The sequence below is a fragment of the Rhamphochromis longiceps genome, linkage group LG18 (genome assembly GCF_057381845.1).
Source record: "Rhamphochromis longiceps isolate RC_006_pf linkage group LG18, R_longiceps_female_GT1.1, whole genome shotgun sequence".
In the NCBI taxonomy this organism is placed as follows: Eukaryota; Metazoa; Chordata; class Actinopteri; order Cichliformes; family Cichlidae; genus Rhamphochromis; species Rhamphochromis longiceps.
In genome coordinates, this window is record NC_140574.1 from 3,461,533 (window position 1) to 3,487,089 (window position 25,557).

At 44.2% G+C, this 25,557-nt stretch overlaps 1 protein-coding gene across 3 annotated transcripts; it reads left to right on the top strand.

Moving 5' to 3' along the window:
• hhla1 (HHLA1 neighbor of OC90) lies at window positions 1–25,038 on the top strand. Of its 3 annotated transcripts, none has more exons than XM_085389961.1 (15): window positions 1–163; window positions 2,826–2,921; window positions 3,001–3,057; window positions 4,553–4,633; window positions 4,955–5,038; window positions 5,815–5,898; window positions 5,979–6,062; window positions 6,144–6,200; window positions 7,345–7,425; window positions 7,550–7,576; window positions 7,687–7,776; window positions 8,948–9,493; window positions 13,490–13,646; window positions 14,900–14,982; window positions 24,631–25,038. In XM_085389961.1, exons 2-15 carry the CDS (start codon window positions 2,831–2,833, stop codon window positions 24,672–24,674), a joined length of 1,566 nt encoding a protein of 521 aa, XP_085246087.1. In that variant the 5' UTR covers window positions 1–163; window positions 2,826–2,830; the 3' UTR covers window positions 24,675–25,038. The 3 variants fall into 3 exon arrangements, with proteins under 3 accessions (XP_085246087.1, XP_085246089.1, XP_085246088.1); XM_085389963.1 differs by having other exon boundaries at window positions 6,144–6,191; XM_085389962.1 differs by having other exon boundaries at window positions 2,829–2,921.
• The last annotated feature ends 519 nt before the right edge of the window (window positions 25,039–25,557 follow it).

Below are 25,557 nucleotides of genomic sequence, written 5' to 3' on the forward strand. Positions count from 1 at the left end.
ATCAGTACCCGGCCTGCAGCCAGAGCTCGCTGAGCTGTCAGCCCGCTGATGTTCAGAGGGGAGAAAACAGGCGTTGTTTAATCGTTATCTGACCGCCGGTGTGTGACCGCAGGGTGGAGGCTGGTGGAGGCTCCGCAGGGCTGCAGGTGAATTCAAGCAGCAGGTGAGACGTGTTCACTGGTTTTATTTTAGCTGGGAGCCAATAATAATAATAATATTATGGCAGGTCAAACTATCGAAGAATTGGAGTTAAAATTTTGAATGCTGTGAACTTTGAGTGCTGCTGCTGTAAAAACAATATATTTTCCTCTTTTTATGGAAACAAAGACGGTTCACTTTGAAAAGAAAAAGTTTGCTTTGACTTTGATTTGTGAAACCTGTGACTGTGCATGTGTGTGATTTTTATCTTGATCAGAATTGATGAGTCAAGAAATACAGAAATGCAGTGACTAGACTGAGGAAGACTTTCTTTGAATTAGGGCTGCCACAAACGATTATTTTGATAGTCGACTAGTCACCGATTATTTATGCGATTAGTCGACTAATCAGATCATCATCCACTGGACGTAAAACTACAGCTTATTGCACCAGCAGCATCTGCTCTTATATAACTATCATTAGCTTACAGCTTTAAGCTTTTAAGGTGCTAACTAAAAATAAAGACAAGATGATAGTTTATTAAATTTTAATGACATTTGCAGATTGTCTCGGTGGAGTTTAATAAACTCCTTGCTATCTAAAATATAACAGGACACCGGAGTAAATTCTCCAGCATCTCACACTTCTGATAATCAGCTGTCTGCTTGAGGTTTATTCAGCTGTGTAAAAACCATAACTTTAATCTCAGACAAACTGATTTACTCAGGAACAAATAAAATACTGAAAAAAAAAGCCAAACAACAACATTTTTAAGTTATCTAAGTGACTCATATATATTTAACCTGAGTAGCGAAAGACGGCGGTGGGTTTGAAAACAATTTGCCGGGAGTCCGGTGTTCTCACAGCGCTAGTGACCTAGCCCCCGGCTAGCTATCGAGCTAGTGGGTAACAGACGTCTCCGAAAACGTCGGAGCGCTTTTGAAAATATGCGGTGTCCTGATAAACTGAGCCGATATTTGAGGTTTACACAGCTACATTCTCGCCTGAAAATATGTTAAACGTTTATTTTGTGACCCAGAAAGAATAATAAGAGTAATATTAAAACTAACTAGCTACCGCCATTGTTGGAAACTAAGCTGGGCCGCGCTATGAATTCTGGGACAAAGCTGCTTCTTCTTCTTCTTCGGGGTTTAACGGCAGCTGGCATCCTTGTACATGCAGTGCTGCCATCTTCTGTTTCAGTCCGTTATTACACTCTTAAATCCTGCTACTTATTCCTGGGTCTTTTGGGATCTTACAAAGCTTCAAACGACGCGTCGACTATTAAATCAGTCGTCGACGATTTTGATAGTCGACGTAATCGTGACTAGTCGACAAATCGTGGCAGCCCTACTTTGAACGCACAAAACGCAAATTAGATGCCAAGAAAATTTAATGTAAAAGCTCCTAAAAATCTTTACCGACATTCTGGGGAGCACTGGGTCTACTGGTGGGATTATAGAGTCATCATGACGTCACTGTGAAGGGCTTCCTGGTCCTTCACAGTGACGTTTTTTACACAAACCCGACACTCTTTTGAAGGTGTTTGATGGAGGCACAGAGTTTACCTGCAGTGTGCAGAGAGAGGCTGATGTGTTTTAATTGGCCGACGCGTTCATCACCAGATGTTCAGATGTTTCTGGATCTTTAACTTTCTGTAGTTCTCTTTAGCCTCTTCTCTGTTTCCTGCACAGACTTTGCATTTTTACAGAAGAAATGTGTGTTTCATCATTTACCTGGATAAAGGTTATCTAGACTCACTGCACCACCTAATGGTTTAAATTAGTATTACATTAAAGTACGGCCAGTCCCCAACTCAGCTTCAGTTATTAGCTTTCAGAGCTATACACAGATGTTTATGGCCTCATTCTGTTGAGTTTATTTGTTTTGGTGGGCCACCACTAAGGGTGTGATTCCCCTGTAATCAAATGGAATTTCAGTGCATCTGATTTAAAATTCTGATGTAATTATATTTACTTACAAATACTTAAAGGTAGGTACACTACAATCAGAGTGTCAACAAGTCAGGCTTTTACAGGAAACAAAGAAATAATTATACTGTAAGTAATTTGAGGTAGTGCTCAGTTTCACGGTAAGTTTGCAGAAAAACAAACATTATTTCCACAGCTTGCATCATAAATATGCTCCACTCTGTGGGGTTGTATTATGGAGTGGACTCATGTACTTCTATTGGAAGTACGTACATTGTACTTACAGTAGAAGTACAGTGTTCTTACATTTACTTACAGTATAATTATTTCTTTGTTTCCTGTAAAAGCCTGACTTACACCCTGTTACATCCTTACTCTCACAGACCTAGCTTTAAGTATTCGATTACACTGTAATGTCAAATAAAATGCATTGAAATTCATTCCGTTACAGGGTAATTACACCCTCAGCTGCATTACAAAGTGTTACAATAATTACTTTTAACGTCGTCTCCAGCACTAATGTGACGATGATCTATTCAGCTTTTATGTTGTAACTCCTGGCTCTCTGCTCTGTTTGTGTGTGAGGCTGATTTCTACAGAGCAACGTGTCTCTCATATATGAGCTGATTGTTGCAGCTTACATGAGATGCAAATTCACGGGGTTTGGTGGCTTTGCCCTTGTGCTAACCATGTAGCCCACTAAAAGCTGTATTTTTATGTTGAGAGTGAACGTTTGCATGCTGTTTGTGTTTGCAGCAGTCATGGCAGGCTCCTGGAGGTTCACACAGCATCCACGCTTCTCTTTCATAATCTGTGTTTCTGCAGTTTTAATACTCCTGCTCGTGAGCCAAGGTAGGCCGAGGCTATAAAGGCTCTATTGTTTGGTTTAATTATTAATAATAGTAATAACTGCTGTTTTTGTTTCCTCCAGCATTGATCTGCAGACAGCAGGAGGACAGGCACAGGAGAGACTTTGCTGACTCCACGGGTATTTTTCCTCCTTGGTTCTCATTCTGCTTGTTCACATACTGTGGCTGCCAAATACGTCTCAACGTGTTGTTTTCCAGCTCGAACAAAGAAACTTTAAAGCCCCACAAAGTACTTCGACTGCAGCGCTGTCACCTAGCAAAAATAAAAACCCTACACACAGTTGATGTGGAGGCGCACACAACTGGCTTCAGTGTATTTTTTATATGAATATCTTTTTAAAGATCACGACTGTCCCCCACTACATTCAGGAAACTATGTTTATTGAGGTTTGCAGTTTCTGAATAATAAAAAACTTTCTGGGTTTGCATCACAGCACAGACTGAGTCACTGAACATGTCAGATTTCTTTTTTATATTGTTTCTTTAACCAGGTGATATTTGAATATATTAATTGAATAAGGTTAACACTGGCGCCTCACACCTAGAAGGTCCTGGGTTCGAATCCTCCACCTGGCCGCGGCCTTTCTGTCTGTATGTCTCTGTGTGTTAGCCCTGCAACAACACAGGGTATACTCCCCCGCTCGCCCTATGGTAGCTGGGATGGGCTCCAGCACCCCCCCCCCTCCCCCCCACAACCTTGATAAGGATATGTGGAAGAGGATGGATAGAAAGTCAATGAATACCAAGCTTCACAGCTGGGAAAGGGTGGAGCTCTGGGTTCACAAGTGAGGGGGGGGGACAGCAGGAGATGGACAGACTGATCCGTTGTGGTGAAGAGAGAGCGTGGAAGCAAAGTTAATGATTTACTGCTCGATCTACGCCCACGAACAACCGCGAGCTCTGGCTAGTGACCGATAGGATGCAGCTGAGACGAGCTTCCTCCAAACGGTGAAGCTCAGCTAGTTGATCTGGTTTGGGAATCTGACTCCTGCACACCTCCTAGGTGAGGAGTTCCTGGCAAATTGCTGAAGATTATCTTCCAGCTAGCTTGGGAACGCCTCAGTGTTTGCCTGGATTTGCTGGTGGAGGTCTGGGCCTCTGCTGAGGATGCTGCAGCGGTGATGGATGGAGGGTACAGTTGGTCAATGTTAAGAAATATGTGGAAAAAATCCTCCTTTTTGTAACTAAAACTCAGTTAATTTGCATAAAATGTGCCATTCATCAGGCTTCAGTCCAAAGCTTACCAACTCAAACCCCGAATGTTAAAGACGTCGTTAACGTCCCAGAGGAGCAGTTTGTCTAACGGTAAATACCGTCATCACCAACACACACTTCAGAGAAGTCATCAGCTAACATCTGTGAACCTGCTCTGGGTTGTATCACTGAAATGTTCAGTGAAATGCCGATTAGACCAACTGTTACACTGACCTTGTGTTGTTTAAATAACTGCCCCGCCCCCCGGGGACCCATTCCTCTGGGTAACTGTCACTTTTTTTCCCTTCCAGTACATCCAGTAATTACACTGGCTCATTCTGCTGATGCTGCTGTCTCCATAACGGAGATTACACCCAGAACGAGCTCCCGCTGACTTCACGCTCTGCTTTTATTTCCCAGAAATCCCAGCAGAGCACATCGACCCCGCTGCCATCGACCTCACGCCGCTCGTCAATACTTTAATAAATTCCAGCCACTCGGGTACGTTGTCCTGTCGCTGTCTCTCAGGTCTGAACCACAGAGTCACACTTCTGTTGGTTTTGAACTGCAGAGAGGACTCAACATTTAAAGGAGCAGTGCGCTCAAAGAGCAGCTTCCCTTCAGCCCAGTTTTAACATTTTAACTCTGATTTTGATTTTCAGGCTCATTGACGAGGTCGCAACATCGACCCCGTCCTCTTACTGATTATTGCACCTTTCTCCTTAATCATGAGATTGTCATTAGTGAACGCAGTGCTCTCCTGTATGTAATAATGCATCTAAGGCTGTGTGAGCTCACATGTTCGCCTGTTTTGTGTTGCAGGCTCCCGGCAGCTCTTCTCTCTGCTCAGCGTCACGTCCTACAGCTCCCTGGCTCTGCACAAACTCACCCTGTTGGTCTACAACAGTAAATGTTCTCTCCTTACAAACGTCTGCTTCCTCCGAAGCTGCAGACAGCAAAGAGTAACGCGAAGGCTGCATTTGTCTATGCTGCCATCTGGTGGTGTGAATGTGTAGTAATTACACCACCGCATGTTAACCATCTCTACTCTTAAGACGAGACTTTCTCTTTAATCGTGTCAGATTGTTACCTTTAGGGTCAGTCATGAAGTTTGATGCACTGGTGAAGGCTGAGAAAGGGAAGAACCCATTATTTTATTTAAAACTGCAAAATAAAGCACCGAGGACGTGTCCTAACATATTACAGAAATAATCTTATTTGCCAAACTTTGTTAAGGAGGACTTATTCTGTTACTTTGATTATTATCTGTCATATATCTCCTGTTCCAGTGGTGGCTGTGTTGTCATCCACTCAGTCGTGAGGTCAGTGTATGGACAGTTTCATACAGTTTTTTTCCTGCTGTGGGATCTGTATGATGTCATCAAGAGGAGACATGCCTAATATGTTCATCTGAGCTGGGCAAAGGCCCCGGGCGCCCAAGGAGAAGAGCTAAAACAGAGCATTGAAGGCGGAGCATGAACTGCATCAATGCTCAGAATAAGATAAATGAGGATTATTTTAAACTGTTAATCATGCAAAGCTCTGCTAGCAGAAGCTGAGACTAACAAGCTGGAAATACGCAGGTCAGCAGATGTTTGGAGGCCGTGTCGTCCTGACACGTCTTAAACTTTAAATCCATGAATGACTTTGTGCTCTCTGAACAGTTTCTGTGTGTTTTGCAGTTTCCAGTGTGGGAAGCATAGAAAGCAGCGTGTTCAGGAGGCGATTCTGCTACTGCGTCACAAACGAGACCAACGACCTAACAGGCAGGAGGATTCGAACGTTCGGCCTCATTTTACGCTTCGTGCAGTTTGCTGCATGTAAACTTGTTTTTGTTTCCCATCAGACTTTACAGCCATACTGCTGGATGTGATGGGAAACTCTACAAGCTACCTGCACGAGCTCTTTAAATCCTCCTCGATACTCTCAGGTGGTAGATGCTATTTAAATGAAACGCTATATGATGTGTTTGTGTCTCTGGCTAACGGCGTGTTGTCTGCTTGTGTCTCAGTGAGCCAGAGGAATAACTCAGACTGTATCTACATCTGCGTGATGGCCGGTAAGATGGGTATGTGTAGGCCTCCTCTGTCCTGAGTAAAGTTCTGAGGCCTGGGGGAATGACACTGCATGCTTATTTTATCCTCACAGAGGTCTAGAAGTAGAAACCTTTTCTTCCTGCTCCTGACCCACGTCTAAGACTGATACCCGGTCCATGCTCACAAGAAAGGAGTCAGATTTATTATAGCTGTGTGAAACTATAAACTGTTTTTAAAAGCTGAATCTTTATTGTTCTGAGAACAAGCAGTAAGAAATGTGTTGGGTATATTCCAGTAGTTCAGCCCACAGGGTGTTTCCTTTGTGTGTATCACATTTTTATTTTCTCCCTTGATTTATTTCATGGTGAAGCATTTTTAAAAGCCAAAAATCAGATAAGATGAGGTTGAAACTGAGGAACTTTTTATAAATGTTTGTGTTTTTAAACATTTAAAAATGAAAGCTCTCAGCAGAATGTGAAGAAACAGTTATGTGACCTTATCTCCATGTTTGGTTTTAAAGAGATATCACGTAAACATCAACAAAACATTTTTTCTGTTTACACTTTAACACAGCAAAGCATCCTGCAGAGGGGCTAAAAAGAGCTCTCAAAAGGTCAAAGAGCAGCAGATCCAAAAACAATCGCAGTTGGTAAAACAGCGCCTCCTGGTGGGGAAGCTTCTGTTATCTTCCACAGACCTCAGAGAGCGATTAAAGAGATAAAATATATGACTAAACCTTATAAATGCTCCTGTAGTATACCTGAAAAATCTTTCATATAGTGTATAAGGCAATGGTGTGAAACATAAGGCCCGGGGCCCGCTGGACCGCTTTGTAAAATAAGTAGGAGGGCGTATATTTATTATATTTTTAACTTTTCATGTTTTGCAGCTTCTCCTACAGACACACACACAGTTTACATCATGCTGACACATTTATTTCATCTTCATCACGTAGGAAGCTGAGACATACTGTAGAAATTGCCCCTTTTTTCTTTTTCTAAATGTGTAATTAAACTTTGTTGATTGGCGTTTCACTGTTTGGCCCACGTTGGATCGGTGGGCTGTGCGCAGTCCTCCCTGTAAAATGAGTTTAACATCTCTGGCATCAAAGATGAGGCTGATGATGATGCTGCTGATGAAGGTGTCTGTCTGAATGCGACGTTGTGTTTTGTCCAGGCAGAGAGGTGCCTGAGCTGTGGGACGTCGGCTCCATCACGCCGCTCTTCAACCAGACCATCGTGGAAGGACCGCACACAGGTCTGTTCACTGGTTTGTGACGGATTCATTGATGACCAGCAGGTGGCAGATTAAAACGAACAGCACCAGATCAGTGTAGAGCTCATTATGTCTTCTTTTTCCCCACTTTGTCTTTCTGAACCAGCTAACATCTCCTTCCGGCTCCCTGTCGGTGAGTACATCAGGACCTTTAACAGGCCCCTTCAAGCATCTGCTGTCATCAACCAGACGCTCGAAGAGCCGCTTAATTCTCCTCTTCAAATTGTCTATTTTAAATCTCAGAATGGCACCAACTGCCCACGAATCTGAGTCACATCTCTCCATCTGGGATGAGCTCCATGCTAACCAGCAGAGTCCATTCAACCGCACATGGTGAGTCTCTCCAGGAGGCCGGCGTTCAGCGTTTGGCTCGTCTTCACAGCTCGATCTGTCAGGAAGTTCGGGCCAGACTCGGTTTCCAAAGTTTAATCAGGATTAAGCTGGTTTATCTCTGATGTTCACAACCAAATGTGTAAAACAAAGAACTGGAAGCACATTTAAAAGGATATGCATGAATGAACACTAAATAAAAGAGATTGTTCAGGTTTTTAAAAGTATAATGAAGTCAGTCAGATGCTAGGTTTTAATTTTTAGGAGAAATTGTTTGTGTGAGAAATACCAGGAAGACCAAAAGACTGATCTTTGAGCACACGGAGCGACTGCAGCCAGGGTCTTTTTTACTTTTCATTGTCATGTTATTGAGCTGTGAATCTCAGCAGAGTGTGTAGCTCTCTCCGTGGTCGAGTGTCGTGTCACATGATTGAGAAACATTAGTTATTGGCTAAAGGAAGCGATGCGTCTGTGCGTCACACTGTTTTACAGCCAGTGTCGTATGATGTACGTTGTTACCTGTTCAAGCCTCCTGTGCGCTTTTTTTCTTGTTGTGGTTGTGATGCAGGTTGATCTTAGCTTCATATGTTCATTGTTGCTCTGCCTCCGTCCTTGAGACTCAGCACTGGTTTGCATCTCAGTGTGAAACCTCTGTCTTCCCTGTGCTTGGATACAGCTACCTTCTGAAGGGTGTTTCTTTCCTATAAAGGTGTGGGGGTTTTTTTTTACCATGGAAAAGATCCTGTGATCATCCCCCATCTGGTCTTCTGTGGTCATCAAGCCTTTTTAAATCCTGTAGTGTACTAAAATGTTGATCAGACCACTGATGCTCCCACTCTCTGTCTCTCGGTTTGTTTTGTTTGTTTTTGGTGAAGTTTAATGAAGTAGTTTTGTTGTTTATTGTTGTTGTTTGCTGTTTATATGACTGTGTACAGATTACAGTTATATGCATAGGTTCTGTTAAAAGTTTAAATTACATGGACACAGTGGAGAGGTCCAGTTTGCTGAGGTGGAGTCGAGGACACCTTTAAGCTTTACCTGTTTGCTGACTCAGGCTGTAAACGTGTTTATTTTTTAACACGTGGTTCTGTCTTCAGTCCCATGATGGCTGCGTCCTGCTTTCACTCTTGTGGAGACAGAAAATCGAGCCTATTTCTTTCTCTTGGTTTATCAGCTTCACCAACAGCTGTGGATGAAGCAGCTGCATCTACAGCGAAGGTCACCACAGCTCAGCCGCTCGCAACAGCTCCACAGCCTACGACCTTCAAGCCTCAGAGTTACACTACAGCCGAAACACCGGAGACAGCCCAGCAACCCATGGCGCCAAGCATGACCGCAAGAGCTGTAACGACACAAAGGGGGACCACGCCCACTGTGGCATCTTCTCAGAGTGGAACTATAGTGGAAAAAACAACTTTAGCACCAATTACAACCTTAAAACGGCAAACCACCACCACCGCCGCTCCGACTGCTGCAGCTCCCACCACAGCAGCACCACGATTACCCACGACGCCGGGCAGAGCTTCAACCTTCTCACCAGCAGTTAGTCTGATCAGCACGGCGGCGTCTACAAGCACAGCAGCCCCGCACACGACGTCCACAGTTCATTCCACGAGACTTCCACCTGTGCGAGCCTCAGCAGGACCCACGGTGCCCAGGAGGACTACAGGGCCTCTGGTTAGAGGAACTACAACTCCCAGCAAGCCAACGGAGAAACCAGGTAAACGATTTGTTCTTTCAGATATTTTAATATGAATTATTTTGTAGCTTCAGCAGTGAGGAAGATGCTCTTGTGTGTTTCTCAAAATAAAAAAGATGAAATGTGGCAAATAACCAGAATAAAAAATGAATAAAACCAAAAATGCACCAGAGGAATACATGAGAGAAAATCTGGACTTCTTTAAGTTTCATGAAGACGTTTCTCCTCTCATCCGAGAAGCTTCTTCAGTTCTGAAGAAGTTCTCACAGTTTTACCTGCTGGACAAAGATGGCGACGGGTTCACTGTGACCCATGATGACGGCTTGTTGGGAAACATAAGGACAGACGAGTGATTTTATGTCGTTATTGATGAATGGATACGGAGGAAATCAAACATGGAGACCTGTGTAACATCACTTAGCCACAGTCTGACTCCGCCCACTGACCTGCTCTCACAAAGCGACTCTAATCACATTGCAGCCTTCCTTTGTCATTTCTGGACACACCAGCGGCACTGATTCAATTTCAGCCTGGAGAAAGGTGTGTGTGTGTGTGTGTGTGTGTGTGTGTGTGGGTGGCACGGGAAGCCATGCTGCAGATAGTAACCATGGTAACGCAGGCTCGCAGCCTCCTGTGTGAAAGCTTTGATGGGTTTTAAGCTGCAGAGGTTAAAGTCAAATTAAGGCCAAGCGTTCAGCGTTTATCTGTCTGCTGCACTCAGCGTAAACCAGGAGCTCGTTATGAAATTCCATAATTACATCGTGAGGAAAATGAATACGGATTCAAATGTCAACAGTTTCCAGCCGTTAACGTACATTAAGACTATTTTATGTGACAATGGATTAAAATATGTGAAATGCACATTCACTAATTGAATATAGTGTAATTTGCATAAATAGTGTGACCCACGGTAGATAAAGTTGAGACTGTGTAGAAAAACAACAAGCATCCACTTTCTTACGCTTCTCCAGTTCAGGGCCACGCGGGGCTGGAGCCTTCCCAGCTATCATAGGTCAGGGAGGAAGACGGGACACACAGAGGCAACGTTCACACTCACTGCATGTGTTTGACTGTGGGAGGAGGCTGGAGAACACCCACACACTCCCACAGAAAGGCCCTGGGCTGGATTCAAACCCAGGACCCTCCTGCTGGGACACCCTTCGTATATTTTCTTGGATTTTTATCCCTCAGCTGTAAACGGCCGATTATCATGACGTGACGGGCGGGTGGCATGGACATGCAAGTGTGTGAATGTAATAACGAGAGTACGAGGTGACATAGGAGCATCTATACAATGGGTGTATCTACTAAAAATCTCTGACAAGTTTGAATCATAGTGACTTTGACCCCGAGGTTAAAATCAGTGGTCAAGGTTTCTGAAAATCTTGTGACTATAAATTGAGAACAATGTGATGCAGGAGTTTGATACCACACGTGTCTCCACAAGGAGGCTGACGCCGCCGGTGTTTTTATGTAAACGTTGGCAGCATGAATTCAGCATATCTCAGGTTTGGCTTGTGTCATCTGTTCATTCACAGCCATTCTGGGGTTTCAGGACTAAAACTGGGACAGGAATGGGGTAAATAATGTGACGGTGATGTAAACTGAAACAGGTGATCGTAATCATGATTGTTACAGTTTGTCCAACAAATGAGTGAGAAAAGTTAGAGAAATGTTCCGATCTGTTACCAGCAGCGAGTCCAAACCCAGCGCCTGCTGTTGATGTGCCCGGTGCCCTGCGCTGCATTAATGTCGAGCAGCACGTGATGGTTGTGGCTCCTAAGATATCACCTGTGAGGCGCTCAGTGTGTTTCTTCACCTTTCCCAGCACAGCCACTAGATGGCAGTAACACCACACTGCAGATAACAGCTGCGCCCCCAATGCTCCCGTCCCCTCCTCTGATTTTTGCCTAGCAACAATCAGAAGGCCGGAGCATCCTGTGCAATTTGTCAGCGAGTCATTAGCGTGCAGTGAAATGAGCGTTTGTCACCCAGCTGCACATGTCTGAGTGTCGGCCTGTGGAGGCTGATGTTTGACTGACACACACACACACACACACACACACACTCAGGAATGAACGCTGAAAATCAGGTCGTTGTTGTTTTTGTGTTTATTTCTGTTCAAATTAAAATGAAATGATGAGTAAATTTGGAGACAGGAGCTCAGATGAAAAGCTGCATGAGTTCACCTGCTGACTGATTTTCTCCTCTTCACAATGATGCTGAAGAAGGAAAACTGACACTTGTTGGCTGAACTCATGAGTTCACGTCAGGTTTTCAGCAGTTCGTCAGTCACATGACCCTCAAACCTCACGTGCTGCTGTGTCTCTGCAGGAAGCTGCTGTGGGTTCATTGTTGCCTGAAGCCCCCCCACACCATCACAGCTCCGTGTGTCACCATGGAAACATAGACTGTAAATAAAAGATGGGCGTGGCAGAATCAGAATAATCCCAGAGGAAGTTATGTGGGTACAGTTGCTCCACGACAGTAGGAACAGTAACTAAGTAAACTTAATATTACAATATGTTACAAAGTTATAAATGTAACTAAATCCATGTTTCAGAGCTGAGTTATCGTTGAATCATAGTGAGCTGCACACTCACAGTCATCTGCTAATTAATGTGAAGTGAAAGACGAACACAATACCAGAATTTTAATTCACCAAAAGTGAAGCACAGACTTTTTGGATGTTTGCATTAAAACTGCTCCAGAATCGATGGTTCGTGTTCAGTGACTGCAGTTTAATAAGGAGAGAGACTCTGAGAGAACTGAACATAATTTATTGAAGCACAGAGTTATAAAATATTAGAAGCTACATCGCAGGGCAGAGCCCCAGCAGCAGTAGGCGGTAGGACGGGACCCGCCGGAGTGTAGCGGCTAGTGGTGATGGAGAAGAAGCAGATGGAGGTTTGGATGAGCTGCAGGACAAACGTGAAGGACAGAAGAGCACTGAGGTTTAAAGGGAACTGAAGCTGATCGGTTTACAGAAGGCAGCCAAGAAAATTCAGTAAATATGGGAAAAATGAAGCAACACAAACACCAAAGACTGCAGATCTGACTTACTGATGTGGAGGCGGGGCCTAGGAGACACCTAACAGCATCTACCTGTCAATCAAAGCAGCCACACCCCCAACTTTAACTTTAAGCTTGATCTAATTGAAAAAGGTGAGTTATAAAAATTATCACAGTCGTGCAGTTGTGACAAAGGAGGAAACGTCACAGAGGCGGGCGGTGTTTTTGCTTCAGGACGTGCTTATTTCTGCTGTAAAGGTGAACATTTTAACACGACTCTGTGGGATTTTGAACATATCAGTCCAGCTCTCTGCAGGTCCACTCTGTATGTTTCTGTTCAGGTTTCTCTGCAGACTTTCATCATGAAGGTCTCCTCTCAGCCAACCCTTTCAGTGTTTGAACTCTGAACTTTGCCCCTGCTGCAGAGGAAACTCCTCAGCCTCAGGTTTTTTAGCTTTTCAAGAAACTTTCTTGAAATTTTCCCGACTGACTGCAGCTTCATTCAGCTGGAAACTATTCCAATGACACCATCAGAGCGACACTGACAATAGTGTGCACGCCTTCCCTCACGTCATCACACCGTCTGTAATATGTTCTCTAAAATGTCCCATGTATGAAAAGCAGATTCTGTGCGTGCTTTTTTTGGTTGGGTTGCCAAGCTGATGTTAATCACGCTCCAGGATGAAATCCTTTGTGCTGCATTTCCACACCAGCGACCAAACATCCCTCTTGTTGGTTTAAATTTGAATAGGAAAAGATTTTTCCCATCGTGATCCTGTTTGCAAGGCGAACAAAAACGTGCAGCATGTGGACGAGCACGCAATTAAAATTCATCTGAATGTTCTGTGAGCTTTTAAAGGTTAATTTATGATATGTTTATTATCTTTAATGTGACGATCACCTTTTGTCTGTGGACATCACCTCCTAATTAGATTTTCTCCTGCAGAACACACAGATTAATTAAGCCGGTTCACGACTGACGTTCTTCTCGCTGTGTGTTGAGAGGCTGTCCCTGGAGGAGGCCGGAGCTGAGCGCCGAGTCCGTCCCCGGCGCCGCCACGACCGTCGGCGCCCACAAGCTGCAGCCCTGCGTCCTCGAGCTGTGCAAGTTCTTCTCCCAGTGCCTGTGCAGACCCTTCAGCCACAAGACGCGCATGAAAAGGTCGGCAAATTCCCCCTGCTGCCTCCAGACAGCACCGCTGCAGACGGCGGTTTGAATTGTACTCCTGCTCAGAGTGTTGCATCACTTATTTCTCTCAGCTGCTGCACTTCTTTAGGTGGCCACAATAAACCCCGGCAGTGTAAGGCACAGACACACACAGGTAGACAGAAATTACAGGGTGAAGCTTTCTGAAGTATTCTTAACAAGAATGAGTGGCTGACGTCATTCAGTTCACAGTTCACAGCAGCAAATGTTAAAATGAAGCTGTTTGTGTTCTCGATCTAATGAGCACTGCTCAGAAAATGAGAAGAAATCATGCTGGGTATGTACACTGAGAAGGACCGGACAATGTGTTATTCATGCTGTTTGATGGAAACAAAGATTATCGACCTGCAGAGGGCTGGATTTAAAAAAAAAACAAACCTGAAAATCAAAGTGAAACAATGATGCGACAGGTCAGTCGATTTGGCTGAAATTTTAATAAATTGCAACAACTCAAAATGATGCTCAGTAGTTTCTTTTGGCCCCCATGTGGTTAAATACAAGCCTGACATCCCAGATCTGAGCCGGGGCATCACTGAGCTCCTGGTGTAATCCTTGTGGCGTCAGAGGTGCTCTGACTTTTCTTACCCTGCTTGTTTGAGGGTTAACGCCTGTGCCATTCTCCTGTTTGGGGCTTACAGCTCTTACTACGAATGATGAAGAAGAAAAAAAGAGCGAGTTACCTTCCCCAGGATCCGTGCTGGAGCCGGGTCAGAGGAAGAGGCCAGACAGCTGTGGCTCTTTGGCCTGATCGCTCAGCAGGTCGGGCTGTGGAGGTGAAGTGGTCTGTGGGCCGGGCAGCGTTCAGGGTGGAAGTCCTGGTGGTTTAATTCCCCTGCTGCCAAAACCTTTTTTTTTCCTTTCTTTTTGACACATCTGAAGTCACCTGAGAGGGACACCTCCTAGGTGAGGTGTTTCAGGCATGTCTTACCTGGTGGAGACCCCCTGGGCAAACTCAGGACGTCCTGGAGAGATTTATGTCTGCTCGCTGCTTTGGGAATGCTTTGGTGTGATCAGAGACCGTGACCACCTCCATGTAAAGACTGTATTTGCTTGCAGGTTAATCATCAATTAAAATGTATATTCTCGGACATGTGGCTCAAAACAAGCCTGATTTCTGTCTGTTGAAAGCTGAAGTTCCCACTCATGGCGAGCTGACTCTGAAGCAGAAGCTCAAGGTCAGCGCTTCATGCTGTCATCTTGTCTTGCAGGTACTGTGACGACAGCCACCTCTGGTATGAGAAGCACACCTCTGAAGTGTGTCGGCGGGTCAGGAGGGTCTCCTTCTCCAGAAGTAAGTGGACAGCATGAGTCATTGACCTGCCGGGCTCTGATGCTCGAGACTCCCTGTGCAGTAAAACCAACACCTGCAGCAGCAAATTATAAACTCAGCGCTTCAGCCTGATACAGCCGTATGAAAGAGTTTGGGCGCCCCGGGGCAAACTGCATATTTTATTGATGTTTGAAGAGAAAAGGAGTAAACTTTTCAAATCGGTAAAATATTTCTGTAAAATATGCAGTCGGCCACAACATTATCTATTGATTTTGTAGGAGTTTGTTAAGATTTTGACCAAGAAACTTGAAGAAAACATGCACCTGCAAAATGTTTGAGCTAACAGGAAAGAAAGTAATAAAAAAATAGACATTTTCACACTGAGAACATGAAGACGATTCATAGTGACGAACGATTCATGGACAGATGATTTTAACCCTTAGATGCACACGTGGGGTCAAAAATGACCCCAGGGGTTGTTTTTCTTCAAAATCTTTAAAATGCAAAGTTGTAATATATTCATATTCCAGGTATTCCTCATAAAATATGTTTGTAACATGAGGCCATTTGCATTTTTATTTATTTTTTCATTAATTTAAAAAAAATGCAGTTTTTGTATCTCTACCCCACTCAAAAATGACCCCAAGCAGTTCCTATGGAATCTTCTATGAAACTTTCATTCTTAGCAACTCTCACTGACCCACTTACACTTCTGATGGATCAAGAATTAATTTTTACACAGTAACATACGTGATTTATAGTCAGGGCTGCACATAAGTGGTCTGCAGGTGTGCATTCGCTGTCAAAATAAAAGTATTCCCGGAAATTCAGAGAATAGGCGCTTCTTTTGTTGTGGAGGAACACCAAAGTTATTGCCTACGGAGCTTGCTTCTTTGGCATCTTTAAGAGTTCTGAACAAATGTCTGTCCTCCTCCAGAACATCTTATGTTCGCAAACACGCATTCCAACTTCTTATCTGGTTCTGCAAATGCGCACCTGAGGACCATTTATGTGCAGCCCTGTTTATAGTTTCCTGTGCATTTCAAACATTGTCCTTTCTGATGTTTTTTTTTTTTAAATATTTAAAGTAGCATGGTTGCTATGAGGCCAGCAAGGATCCCTGTGGACTTACAAATGATCCAGGACGGATGGGATGAAGAGCCCATCAGAGGCATTGACTCAGAATCTGACATCTCAGATATAGAGAACCCAGACTATTGTCCCCCCCACTTAACAAGGCCAGTCAGATACAGAGGAGTCCTCCGATGAGTCCTCTGAAGAGGAAATGGATATTGAGTCTAACAGAATGAGCCCCTCTTACTGCTCTAGCCACAATATTCTGAATTAGTCAGCCAGGGCTTGCAGTTGGGTTTAGTACTGTCTCCCCAGTAAATGCATGGAAGATGTTCATGTCTGATAATATAATAGAAGAGGTGCTGTCATACACAAACATGGAGGCACGAAGAGTAGCCACAGACAGGGGAAAGAGTGGAAAAATATAATCAAACATAAGTTCCTGGCCTTCATTTGATTGACCATTTTTGCAGGAAGTGAGAAGAACTGGGATGTACCAGTCGGTGTGCTTTTTGGGAGTCCTCTGCATAACCTATTGTACAAGGCCACTATGTCAATTCAAAGATTTAAAGATATTCGCCGTTTCTTGCACTTTGATGACAAGAGGACCAGAGCCTACCGACTGAAAACAAACCATATGGCAGCTTTCAGCTACGTATGGGGCCTGTTCCTGGTCAACTGCAGGCAGAAATTCATCCTCAGTGATTGTGTTACAGTGGATGAACAACTTGTGCCTTTCAGAGGGAAGACCCAGCTTCTGCAGTATATGCGGAGCAAGCATACAAAAGTGATACAAAAACTGCGATTTCTTAAAATTAATGAAAAAATAAATAAAAATGCAAAGTGCCTCATGTCACAAACACGATTTATGAGGAATACCTCAAATATGAGAATGTTACAACTCTTCGTTTTAAAGATTTTGACAAATAACAACCGAGTTTATAGCAAAATGCATTGTTTCTATTTGGGGTCATTTTTGACCCCACTCGTGGAAGAGTGTAGGTACTGGTAGGTTGTGCATCCAAGGGTTAAAGCAGTCTGATCACGTATGTTGAAAGGAGTCAGATAAAACAACTGATGTTGATCCAAATCCTGAAGGTGCTGGTTTGAAACTGCAGAGCACTGAGAAGTTATTAGATGTATTACTGAGTCTCAATTAAACCTTCTGTATTTAATTCATCTCATATACATTGAGAATGTGATGGATCAGACAGTTTCTTTTCTCTTTGCTCTGTATGATGTCATCTTGTAGTATGAAAACCACACCCACTTTATGGGGCAGCCAATGAGGAGAAATTTGGCTCAAAGGAGGAGGAGCAAAAACTGCTGGTTTGAGTCAGAGGATGGACTCAGTAGCTGCACCGAGGCTCAGCAGGAGTTAAAAGTGATTAATTTAAACGCTTATTCATGCAAAGCTACTCAAGTATCAGCATGAGGCATAAAAGAAACATGTGGAGCTGTAAGTTTAACATAGAAAATAGTGGCTATGGCGTGAGGAGTTTGGAAGTACAGGAAAGATGTGATCTTATTAAGTATAAACGGTGAACTGTTTCTCATATCGGTGCATTTTAAGCTATGCTGTCACCCTATGATAGAAGATGAAAATGTTTTAGGATAGTATTCATGTTGTGCTCTTCTAAGCACTGCAGGAAAACCCAGGGATGTTTAATATTCCTAAATATATGGATAGGATGATCGGCGGGTTTCTGTTTGGGTTCGTGTGGAAGGATCTGCCAGAGATGAGGAGAAGAAGAAGCTAAAACCTTTACTAGGTTTTAATGTTGGAGTGAGAAATAACGAGGAGTGATTACCAGAGGATCTCTCAGGCTGCTTTTGTGTTTCATGGTGAGAAATTGCTCACAAAGAGGAGAAAACAGGGAGCGATAACAGCGATAACTTAATTCAGAAAGCATTTAATGACAACAGGCTGACAAAAACATTCAGTTTTCATGCTTACCCTACAAAGCTCTGCTGACCGAGAACAGAAAAATCAAATCTCACTTTAATTTTGCTCCGTTGTTACTCAGAGAATCGTTGTTGATCATCTGAAGCTGATCTGAAGTCTGGGTGCGCTCGTTTGTACTTGGTACTGATTAAAGAGGCGATCGGTGCCGACTAGAAATGAAAGGCTGCTGGAGACCAGGAAGATGAAAGATTAATCACCCAACTCTCAATTTCTCTTATTTATGCAGCAAAAATGTTCCCACCGTGGAGCCCAGCTGCTGTAAAGGAAAATAGTTTACACATAAACAGCAACGTTACCCAGCTGACCAACATACACTGAACAAAAATATAAATGCAACACTTTTGTTTTTGCTCCCATTCCCCATGGGATGGACGTAGAGACCTAAAATTCATTCCAGATACACAATATAACCATCCCTCCCAAACAGTGGTCACAAATCAGTCCAAATGTGTGGTAGTGGGCACATCTGCTATATTGAGATAATCCATCCCACCTCACAGGTGTGCCACATCAGGATGCTGATCTGACATCATGAGTAGTGCACAGGTGTACCTCAGACTGCCCACAACAAAAGGCCACCCTGGAATGTGCAGTTTTGTCTCACAGCAAAATGCCACAGATGCCACAAGCAATGAGGGAGCGTGCAATTGGCATGCTGACAGCAGGAATGTCAACCAGATCTGTCGCCCGTGCATTGAATGTTCATTTCTCAACCATAAGCCGTCTCCACAGGCGTTTCAGAGAATATGGCAGCACATCCAACCGGCCTCACAACCGCAGACCTCGTGTAACCACACCAGCCCAGGACCTCCACATCCAGCAGGTTCACCTCCAAGATCGTCTGAGACCAGCCACCCAGACAGCTGCTGGAACAATTGGTTTGCACAACCAAACAATTTCTGCACAAACTGTCAGAAACCGTCTCAGGGACGCTCAACTGCATGCCCGTCGTCCTCATCGGGGTCTTGACCTGACTCCAGCTCGTCGCCGTAACAGACTTGTGTGGGCAAATGCTCACATTTGATGGCGTCTGGCACGTTGGAGAGGTGTGCGCTTCACGGATGAATCATGGTTCACATTGTTCAGGGCAGATGGCAGCTGAGAATGTCCCAGTTCTTGCATGGCCAGCATACTCACCGGACATGTCACCCATTGAGCATGTTCGGGATGTGCTTGACCGGCGTATACGACAGCGTGTACCAGTTCCCACGAATATCCAACAACCTCGCACAGCCATTGAAGTGGAGTGGACCAACATTCCACAGGCCACAATTGACAATCTGATAGACTCCATGCGACGATGTGTTGCACTGCATGAGGCAAATGGTGGTCACACCAGATACTGACCGGTTCTGGGTCCCCAGACCCCCAATAGCGCAAAAAACTGCACATTCCAGGGTGGCCTTTTGTTGTGGGCAGTCTGAGGTACACCTGTGCACTACTCATGATGTCAGATCAGCATCCTGATGTGGCACACCTGTGAGGTGGGATGGATTATCTCAATATAGCAGACGTGCCCACTACCACACATTTGGACTGATTTGTGACCACTGTTTGGGAGGGATGGTTATATTGTGTATCTGGAATGAATTTTAGGTCTCTACGTCCATCCCATGGGGAATGGGAGCAGTAACAAAGGTGTTGCGTTTATATTTTTGTTCAGTGTAGATGAACTTATTGGTTGTGGTTTAAACCCGCGCTATTGATAATGGCCAGCAGGAGGCGACTCACCGGCTCAATCAAATCATAACCTCGGTAAATTCTGAGTTAGTTTATGTTCTCAGTTGCTTGTTCAAGTCTTCCTAAGTCTCACATGATGATCATTTTGAAAACTATGGTTTGCATTAGCTTCCAGTAGAATATAAATCAGGGCCCGCCTTACCGCCTGACCGACGTGTTGCAGAATCCCTCGGTTTCCCAATCGGATCCATTCGTGCGCTTTCTGGGAGATGTGGTTGGTTCCGAAGCATCTGAGCTGCCGTTTGTGGGTCTTGCAGCATTTAGAGAATTACTGGATGTGCGAAAGACGTAAAAGAAGCTTTCTGTGGCTGCTGCTGGAGATGTGTGACATCATGAAATATGGCCGTAGCTTCCAGTTCTGTCTGCATTCTTTCTTCCGGTAGGAAGCGAAACCCGGTGTACAGAAAAGCCCAGACTGTATAGAAGTCTATGAGAAAATGGTTGTCCTGCTCAAAGAGTGTAAAGCCGGGTCTGTCTCAGTAAGCATGCAGAGAATACAACATGATGTTGATTTGTTGGTTTCTGAGCTGGTTGTATATAAAATATGGAGGAAGCATCTGAAATGTCACCCACTGATGTTTCACTCTTAGTGTTCCATTAAATAAAATACATTTTATTCACATAGAGCCAAATCACAGCAACAGTCGCCTCACCGTGCTTAATATCGCGAGGTGAAGACCCGACAATGATAATCAAAATCAAATAAAAAACTATAAATTTTTTTTATATAGCACATTTAAAACAACAGTTTTGATCAAAGTGCTCCACAAGTTAGGAAATAAATAAAATAAGACAAATTTACTGTGGTGGGGCGTGGTCTCCGGTGCCGTGCAGGCAGGGCGGACGCACCTGCACGGCACCCTTAATCACGCCCGCCGAGTTAAAAACACGGGGACTCGGGGGTTGGGGTGTGTCGTGGTGTGACAAGTATTGAATAAAATGGCTGAAACCTATGATCCCTGGACCCGCCGAGTCTCATTCACACCATAGAAACAAACCAAATGATAATCAAAATATTTTACGTCAGAGCCAGAGTAAAAAGGTGGGTCTTTAAACGAGATTTAAAAGACTGAACAGTCTCAGAAGAGCGAATGAGAGCTGCAATAGCAAAGACACGATCACCTCTGGTTTTCAACCCAGACTTAGGTTGCATTAAGAGCATCAGGTCAGAAGATCTTAGTGCTTTTTTAGCACGGGGCAGTGTTATTTAAGATTTTATAAGCGAGTAAAAGAATTTTAAAATCAATGCGAAATTTCACAGGAAGCCAGCGTAAGTTAGCTAAAACTGGAGTCATATGATCATGCAGTCTGACACCTGATAAAAGGCTGCAGCAGCGTTCTGTACTAACTGCAGACGCTAAAGAGAGGAGTGAGGGAGGCCTCAGTAGAGGGAGTTACAATAGTCCAGTCTAGAGGTAATGAATGCATATGGTCAAATTTATTTATGTAGCAGATTTAAAGCAAAGTGCTAAAATAATCAGATGAGATGAAAACATGACAGGACACGATGACGGCAATTAAGAAAGGAAACATAAAACCTATTGAAGAAGAACACTACACTGAGTACAAAGCTGAGCCGTTTTTCCTCATTCAGAATTTGTGGCTAACTATCGTAAACATGGACGCTGAGCTGTTATCAGAAAAGGGTTAAAAGGTGAACGCTGACATCGACCCGGGAACCTGCACAGGGAGGTGAGTGAAGGACGGCAGGTCCTCTAAATGCCTCGCGTGCTTCAAAACACCAAGATGAAAATGCTTCACATGAGACGACTCCCAGATCCAGAGGGTGACGTCACGGTTGCTGCTTCCAACTTTAATATACAGTCTGTGTAGGCCTTTTAACAATAACAAGGAGAAAATCTGACGAGTAAGGACCGAGAAGTGAAAGCCTCAAAGATGAGGTCATTTTGTAGTTCTATAATGACTTGTTGTTTCCTGCTTCATCAGTAAAGCTGGTACGAGAGTCGATCCATGTTGGTGCATTTAAAGCACACCGGATAATTGGGAGCTCGCTTCCATCCTTCACCTGTGCTGATGGCGACGTGTCGGCCCATATCACAGCTCATTAGAGCAGCAGCTCTGCAGGAATCTAATGGGCTCAAGAGGTTGTGGAGAGAGTCGCCTCTTTCCCGGCGTCTGACACGCCGAACGATTCCAGCGGCAGGCCGTCGAGAGGCCTGTCAGCTCAGTCCTCCGGCTCTCATTAGACCTCCGGGTTTATTTTTAGACTCCGATAAACCTGATTAGAAAGTGACATGAAAAGCAGCGAAGGCAAAGATTAAAAACTCTCAGCTAACAGCACAACATCGCAGAAGCTCCGGCTCATTTATGGGGAGCAAACTCAGGGTTGTTGGAGTTTTATGGGTAAGCTTTCAAGCGAGATCGCATTCATTTCTCCACATAATGCTTATTTTATGATTAAGATAAAGAAAATAATGAAAGAAAATGTGGAAAAGATGACAGCTCTGCGTCGTCAGTATAATCTGTTTCATATAGTCATCATTTATTCAGTATGTGTGAGACCTTTGCTTTAAGCATGTTTGATCATTAATAATTAATCGTTGGTGGATCATCACAGAATGTTTCAGGTGTTCAGGAGGCAACGATATCGAACACGATGACGCAACTTTTTACAAGATAAGCGTGAAAAGTCATGTGATGTCGTTGCAATCCCGTCACTGGAGGATCTTGAACGATGGGTGCTGCAGAAGGTTTCCTGCAGACGGTCTATAAAAACCAGGCTACCAGCCAGGCGTTTTATAACCAGGCTATGAAAACGGAGGCAGGCACCTGCGAGCCTAATCTGAGGGCAAAGTCCTCCTGCAGCTCTCCCCTCGCTGCCTATAGCACCTCCCACAACAACAGCATGCCCACTATTTGAATTATTTTTGATTTCATTGAAATTAAAATCTTTTTTTAAGCTCAGTAAATACGCTGGGGATGACCTGCTTCCCTGTGTGGAGGAAGTGTTTCAGGCTCTTGTTCCCACCCTCGGCCACGAGCTGTGGGTGATGACTGAAAGAGTGAGATGGTGGATACATCCTGCAGAAATGAGCTTCCTCTGTCTGGCGTCTGGGGTTTTTCAGAGTAAAGCTGATGCTCCTTTGCTATGAAGAGAGCCAGTTGGGGGTTTGGGCATCTGACCAGGATGCCTCCTTGGTCAGGTGTTTCATGTCCTACTGGGAGGAGACGTCCAGACACACTGGAGAGATTGTTTCTCTGGAAAAGCTGGAGGAGGTGCTGCTGCACCTGCAGCCTGACCCTGACTAGAAAAGCAGCAGATGATGGAGCGATGCATGAAGCTACGATTATGGAACAAAATCATTCTGATCGTTTCTTCTTCTGTGATCGAGGAGCCCTGTGGGGATCCATGCACGGAGGCTGACTGCCTCCATCGGAGGTGGAGAACGAGTCACTCACGGCACTTCACAGTGACTTTAGTGACTTTATCTTTTTATTTTTAAATACTTAAGAAGATAAATCACATTTATACTAAAAGCTCCTTCAGATAAGTGATCTCAAGCTTCAGTTTAAATGTGCTGCTGTTTTTCCTGGACTGGAGACGACCAGTGTGGAGACGAGAGCTCGCTAAAGCTTTTTAAACCTTTCTACACTCGAGCTCATGACAAAACTTCATGACAGGTTCTCCTCAAAGTTCGGATTATGATCCCAGTGAAGATAAAATGGTGGAAAACTGTTATTAACAGGAAGAAGGATTTTTAAGAGGTTTAGGATTTTCTTCATTCTGTTCAATTCAGCTCAGTTTTATTTACATAGAAGCCACAACATTACCTCAACAATCACATGACCCCCTGTGAGCAAGCACTTGGTGACAGTGGGAAGGAAAAACTCAAGCAGGAAGAAACCTCCAGCAGAACCAGGATCAGGGCGGTGCAGCCATCTGGGGTGAGGGGAGGAAGACAGGTGAGCCACAGATTAATAATAAATAATGATTAAATGTAGAGAGGTGTATAAACACAGAGAATGACGATCAGTGAAGAAGAAACACTCAGTGCATCATGGGAAAGCCCAGTCACTGCTGACGTCACGATTAAGACAAACGAAAGGGTTTGAGTGGTCATATCAATATTTAAGGTGTGTTCAGAGACAATTTATGATGTGAGAAAACATTCCACCTTAAGAGCTGCCAGCAGCTGCCGGTTCCCTTTGACTGACTTTGATTCTACACCCTGAACAGTGGCTGATGGAGATGAGGGTGGAGAGACGCATCATTAGTGTGTAATCTCTCCAAAGGTATGAAAAGAGCTGCAGCTCGTGAACGTGTGTCATACTTAAAAGAAGAAGAAGCTGAATCTGTGCAGGGGTGATGCTCGTGGTAGATCTCATTACAGAGTCGCTCGACTCCTCTCGAGTGCAGCAACACTGACGTGATAACGAGTAAATATTTGGCAGCTGGTAATAATGCAACAGTGCAGCAGTGATTAGTTGGGTCTGTCTAATCTTTATCAGCCTGATTGATCCACGAGTAAAAAGTGCAGTCAGTCGCACGCTGAAGGAATGACAGAAAGTTTGAATGTCTTCCTGAGCCGGGAGGCCTGCTGACGTCCTTCAGGCTGAGATCAGAGCTCAGAGCTCGTCACACTCCTCCTATTGTGTCCGCTGACCAAAGGAACAGAGGGTGTTTTGAGGAGTGCGACCCCTTTTTAATGTGGTATGCTGTGGTTGCCTGCACTGTAATAAATCCTTCACGTGATTCTGCTCGTGCGTGTTTGTGGAAACAGCCAGCAGCTCGGTTCGTTTCTCTTAAACACACTAAAATACGGATCATTTGTGGATTGTAATCGGAGGAAACAGAGGGGAACGTTTGCCGTAGCTGGTATTGTTTTGTCGTAAAACTCTGTGACCTGGCTGTAACCTTTCCTCCACAGACCTGAAACAGAGGTGCCTGACAAAGATGTGCAATAAACTGTGACCGGAGAGGAACAAAGAGCCGCTCATCATCACGAACTACGGCACGCAGCACGATTACGGAGGCCAGATCTGAGTCAGATTTCTGCATCTGCACGGGTTTGGAAACTGTTTACACGCTCACGCAGCGGCGCGGCTTCACATTCATCCCCGTTATCTACTCTGATTTCATTTACTTTGTATCTCCAAGAAGATGAAAAATAATTTGATTAATACTGGACTCTGAAATCTGCAACCCTCAGACTAAGTGTGGACTGTTTATCCTCAGATCAAATGAAGACTGTGAGGCTGATACAGTCTGAAATCTGAAGAAGAAGCTGTAGAAACCCAGAAACAGATGTAGGGTTTGAGGTTTTATGTCTGTTAAATAAACGTCTGGTAATTGTTGTATTTTTTTCTCATTGCTCGTTTTTGGATCTACGTTCAGCCTTAATTTGTTCAGATTAATCAAAGAGGTTTGGATCGTCTGGACAGAGGAGGGAATTATTTCAGCCTGTCGGAGTCGATCCAGATCTGACTGTTCATGAGCATAAAAATGGTGAAGATGGGACATTTTCCTCTTACTATTAGTTATCAAAAATGTATCTGATCTAATCAAGATCCTTGTGGATCGGCAGGCTTGGAGCGCGAGGCGTGATCTCAAAGAAAAACCTGGAGTGTCAGATGACAGCCACGTATCCATGAAGCCTAAAACACCCAGAACAGAGTTATTATACTTCCTCATCATTCTAGTCAGCTTCCAGAGAGGATTCAGTTTAAGTCTGATTCTTTAATTTATTTATTGAGGGTATTTGTCAGACGTCAGGTTTCAGAAGTTCAGAGTCAACATCTGCTCCACAAAAACTCAAACTGGAGACGTTTTCTCTGCATTTTATTTGATTGTAGTT